Raw genomic sequence first — 5,397 nt, forward strand, 5'->3', positions numbered from 1 at the left:
AGGGCGGTCTATGGCCACTTCACTTTTGTGAGGAACCCCCTGAGGACCGTCTCTGTGCTAGAGCCGGGTGGCACAGGGGGCTGCCAGGCTCACCGTAGGGTGACTGTGGAAGAGACCGCAAGGCTCGGGAGGTGTCTGGTGGCCCAGAACGGTGGCTACTTTGACATGGGAACTGGAGAGTGCCTTGGGAACGTTGTGAGCGATGGGAAGCTGGTGAGAAACTCGGGAGGCCTGCAGAATGCTCAGTTTGGCATCCGGAAGGATGGCACCATGGTGTTCGGGTAAGAACCTGGGGATTGTTTTGGAGTGCTCTTTCCTCCCTGAGGACTGAGCACCACTGAGGCAGGCAGCCCTGGCACTGCCTCCTTGGCCCCTCCCAGATAAGAGCAGAAGCATGCTTTCAGTGCTGAAGTGAGGGATGTCCAGCCTGCACCCCATGGAGCTCTCTCTGGCCATTGGCCTTTTTTTCCCAAGATGAAGAGAAGCTTCCTGTGTCTCCCCTATCAACATGCAGCAGATACACTTTGATCATGGTAGAAAGGAGAGAGGTCTCTCTCCCCACAAAGGAGAGGCAGAACGGATTGCTTAACTGCTCTAGCTGCAGTACAGAAGCCTTGGGGTTGTTAGGGACTCTGGAGGTGCTTCATCCAACACCCTGCTCAGCACAGGCTTAGCTGGAGCAGGTTGCTCAGGGTCATGTCCCGTCAGGTTTTGAACATCTCCAAGGACAGAGACTCGGCAACCTGGCTGGGCAGACCTGTTCCTGTGGTTGAGCAACCTTGACAGTAAAAAACTGTCTCATGTTAAGCTGCTCGCTGTTAAGTAGAAATCCAGACATATGGTTCCCCTGTGCTCTGCTGTGTTGCCCTTTCAGCACGTGCCAGGGTGGTTAAAGTCCCCCAGAAGTTCTGGGCCCATGAACATAAGGCTCTTTCCAGTGTTCTGAAGAAGGTCTCACCCTCTGTTTTCTGAGCAGGCAGCTGGTGGCAGAGACCCACCGTGCTGGCACCCACACTGCTCTGCCAGAGCTCTGATCCTCACCTGCAGCCCTCAGCTCCTGTGTGAGCCTGACAAGCCTTGTGGCAAAAGAGCTTTACCAAATATCCAACCTAAACCTCCCTTGGCACAACTTGAGGCCATTTCCTCTCAGCCTATCGCTTGTTACTTGGGTTGAAGAGACTGACATCCCCTCCCCTCACTACAACCTCCCTTCAGTAGAGAGCAGTAACGTCTCCCCTGAGCCTTCTCTTCTCCAGACTAAATCCCCCCAGGTCCCTCAGCCGTTCCTCATCACACTTGTGCTCCAGACCCTTCACCAGCTCCGTTGCCCTTCTCTGGACCTGCTCCAGCACCTCAATGTCTCTCTTTTCATGAGAGGCTCAGAACGGAACACAGGATTTGAGGTGTGGCCTCATCAGTGCCCAGTAGAGGGGGATGATCACTGCCCTGATCCTGCTGCCACAATGGTGCTGATCCAAGCCAAGATGCTGTTGGCTTCGTGGCTGCGTAGGCACAATCTGGGTCGTGTTCAGCTGCTGCTGACCAGCACCCCCAGGTCCTTTTCCATGAGCAGCTTTCCAGCTACTCTTCCCCAAGTCTGGAGCGCTGCATGGGGTTGTTGTGACCTAAGTGCAGGACTTGGAACTGAGCCTTGTTGAACCTCATACAGTTGGCCTCAGCCTATGGACCTAGCCTGGGCAGGTCCCTCTGTAGAGCTTCCTACCCTCAAGCAGACCAGCACTCCCACCCAACTTGGTGCGATCTGCACACTCACTGAGGATGCACTCATCCTGCTCATCCTGCTCTTTCCTAGTTACCTCTCTGAGGAAGATGTCTTGGATCAAGCAAACCCTTTTGTGCAGCTTGTGAGCGGGGTAGTTTGGCTCCTGAGAGGTGGAGAAGTGTACGTCAGTCAGAGCCAGCTGGCTGAGTGCAGTGACACTCAAACCACAGGTAAATCCTGCAACCCCTGGCTTCAGCCTGGGCATGGGTTGTTCCTCTGATGGGCTTGGATGAACAAGAGGAACAAACCTGGGCTCTGTTCCGGTGTTTCAGTTCAGACAAGCTCCTTGCTGGGAGCTGTTTCACAGCCAGATCTGTCTCAACGGCCGGTTCTGTCACCCTAGTGGTGTGTGAATTATTCCCTCTCCTCACAGGAACCTTTGACAAGTTCATCAATGTGATATCAGCCAGGACTGCAGTTGGACACGACAGTCAGGGGCAGCTGGTGTTGGTTCATGTGGATGGACAGACAGAATCCAGAGGGTAAGGCCAGGGCTGGGGAAGGGTCTTGGGGCAGGTGCAAGATGGGGTTTTAAATCCTGTCACTGGAACCTGAGGGACCTGCAGCTGCCAGGGATGTGTTTTAAGGTGGGGACTTAGGGAGCTCAAGTTGAAGGCACTGCTGTTTGGTGTCCTTCGGGCAGAGCCAGAAGAGGCCAGTGCAGCCTCCAGGCAGTGAGTCAGCTTATGTGGGATGAGAGAGCTTCCCCCTTCCACTGCGCAGAGGGACCAGGCTCCTGGTAGAGCAGATTCATTGCAGCCAAACAGAGCAACAAACAAGTGTTTGCTTTTGCAGGGTCAACCTCTGGGAAATGGCTGAATTTCTGAAGCAGCAGGGACTCATCAATGCTATCAACCTGGATGGGGGAGGCTCTGCCACGCTGGTCTTGAATGGAACCCTGGCAAGCTACCCCTCTGAGCACTGGTAGGTGCTGGTGGCACGAGTAACCCCGCAGCTCCTGTCAGGGTGAAGAGCTTGGCTCTTGCCTCTGCTCTGCAGCATCAGGGCAGAGAGACTCTAAAGTCATTTAGTGACTACATATTTTTTTCCACTTAGTCACTCAGGATTACAGTTTAGCTGTTTTCAGACATGCAGCAAAGCTGCTGCCGTGTCTGAGTGGCCCGGTGTGGGAGTCACATAAAGAACAGCTCAGACTGGGAGACTCTGAGCTGCATGTGCACAGGAATTAGTGGAGATCTGTCAACAGCTTATTATTGTGGAAAAGAAACACTGACTTGGAGACCCTGCCCTGCCCCACATGAGGGAACCTAAAGAGTATTTAACTTTTGATTTAGTTTTTTAGTAATTTCTGACTATAAGCATAAAGGAATTTGAAATTCTGTTTGCAGTCTGATAGTTCATAGAATGGAATTGTAGAATCCCAGACTGGTTTGTGTTGGAAGGGACCTTAAAGCTCATCCAGTCCCAACCTCCTGCCACGGGCAGGGACACCTTCCACTAGAGCAGGTTGCTCCAAGCCCCTGTGTCCAACCTGGCCTTGAACACTGCCAGGGATGGGGCAGACACAGCTTCTCTGGGCACCCTGTGCCAGCACCTCAGCACCCTCACAGGGAAGAACTTCTTACAGAAGAAAGCCAAGTGTTGCTGTAACTGCAATGACATCACTTACAGCAAAGCAGAAAATACTCAAGGAAAGGCCAAAGTTGGGGAAGCTGCAACTGCTGAGAGGGAGACTTTGCATGTTGCTGTCTGTAATGCTGTGTTTCACAGGACTCCTACCCCATAGGAGCCAACACTTAGTTAAGACATTGACTCAAGCTCAGTTTTACATTTGTATTTTCCCATTATCAGTGTTTGCCAATGTGAATTGGGATGAAAACGTGGATTAGATCAGCTGGTTTTGTGCGGGGCTGGGAGCAGCACGGTGCCTGCGTGCCTCAGGGGACCTGTCTCTGTCCCCAGCTCCTTTGACAGCATGTGGCGCTGCCCCCGAAACATCTCGACCATCGTGTGCATCCACGAGCCTGGCTGCGAGCCCGCGGACTGCAGCGGCCACGGGGCCTGTGTCCAGGGGCAGTGCCACTGCACCGGGGCCTTCTGGAGAGGTCCAGCCTGTGACATCTTGGACTGTGGGCCTTCCAACTGCAGCTTGCACGGCGTCTGCACCGACTGTGAGTCCCTGTGGTACTTCTGACACGGAGATAGATGCCAGTGGGTGCTCGTGGGTAGCTCTAGGGAAAGCACAAACATAAGGGAGAGCGCTCACCTGCCTGTGGGCACCATGGGCAGCCTCAGCACATCACTGTGCACAGCCCTGGCTGCTTCAGAGAGCCCTTTCCTGTTCTGGTGTGTGGAAGTGGAGCTCACAGCAACTGGCACCAGCAGCAGCCACTTCCTTTGCCTCTTTGGAGAGGTAGCGCATAGCCTTTTTGGGGCTGGAGGTGCAGATGTGTGGCCAGCTCATGCGCTGGAAGCCAGCTGGTGCTATGTGCCTCAGCCCTTGTCTGACCTGGGTGTTTTGACCTGCTCTGCCCTCCCCCTCCAGCATCCCAAGCAGCAGTAGAGCCGATGGGAACACATTGCCTTTGGAGGCTGCAGCAGGGCTGGGGCTCGGGTCTGGAAACTGGACCCGTAGCAGGGCTCGACTTCAAATGCGATGTCTCAGTTTCCCTTTCTGTCCCATGGGTTTTGCTCCTGGTTTGTTTGTAAACCTGCTGATGTGGAGGGCAGTGTATTAACACTGAGCTCTGCTCCCCCCGGCCTTGTTCTTTCTTTACCTGACTCTCCTGCATCATGATTTTCCCAAGTGTGCAGTTGCCACTCTGCCATGAACTTGCCTTGACTAGGGACTGCTGTGATGTTCACCCCCAGCTCCTGCTTTTCTGTGCCTGCTCAGTCCCGTTCTCCCATTTCTGTGCTGCCTCCCTGGTTCCACACTCGGTGCAGTGGAAGTGACTGGACAGAGCTCAGTGTTGCTGACCCTGACTTAATGACTCAGATCCAAGCAGTGGGAGGTTCTGCTGTGTTTTGCAGCTGCAGTGGGTGCGTATTTGAATCTAATCTGTGAGTTGAGGATTCCTGTTCCCTGGCAGGGAGAGTTAAGAGGGACCCCCCAGAAGCAGAGGTTCCTAATTTGAAGTTCTTGCTGTTTCCAAGCCTTTCTCTGTTGTTGCTAATGCCTGTTTGTATTTGCACAGCTGGATGCCTGTGTGACGCTGGCTGGATTGGCAGCAACTGCAGCGAAGGTAACACTGACTTCTACTCCACTGCTTCCTAGCCAGCACATGTGCACCGCTTCCCAAGAGCTGGCTGCCTGCAGTGGCAGGCTGGGGGCTTCCCAAGAGGGAGCAGGAAGGGAAAGGCTACGCATTGTGCTGCTCTTTTTTGGCAGCATGAGTTTAACTACAGCCTGAGCATCTGAAGGTTGGCTTGGGGCAAAGCTCTTGGAGCCCCGGCTCCTTGTTCAGCACAGCACAGACACAGCTTCTGCTCTCTGAGCAGCCATCAGCTGTGTGTAAGCATGGGTGGGCTTGCTTGACTTTGAGTGAGGGCCCTGATGATCCCTCTGCGTGTTTCCTGCAGCCTGTGCTCCTGGGTTCTATGGAGCTGCTTGTGCCCAGGAATGACAGTGCCAGAACGGGGGGTCTCATATT

At 54.0% G+C, this 5,397-nt stretch overlaps 1 protein-coding gene across 1 annotated transcript in view; it reads left to right on the plus strand.

The window, feature by feature from the left end:
• The window catches only part of NAGPA (N-acetylglucosamine-1-phosphodiester alpha-N-acetylglucosaminidase), a gene marked incomplete at its 5' end in the record, with an annotated part of 8,723 nt that overhangs the window by 735 nt on the left and 2,591 nt on the right, over positions 1-5,397 (plus strand). Inside the window, 7 exon segments of the mRNA XM_010022787.1 lie at positions 3-281; positions 1,814-1,953; positions 2,157-2,265; positions 2,579-2,707; positions 3,707-3,915; positions 4,942-4,989; positions 5,327-5,390. Of these exon segments, the coding sequence (XP_010021089.1) occupies positions 3-281; positions 1,814-1,953; positions 2,157-2,265; positions 2,579-2,707; positions 3,707-3,915; positions 4,942-4,989; positions 5,327-5,390 (978 nt within the window).

Source organism: Nestor notabilis, unplaced genomic scaffold (genome assembly GCF_000696875.1).
Source record: "Nestor notabilis isolate BGI_N333 unplaced genomic scaffold, ASM69687v1 scaffold15149, whole genome shotgun sequence".
NCBI lineage: Eukaryota > Metazoa > Chordata > Aves > Psittaciformes > Psittacidae > Nestor > Nestor notabilis.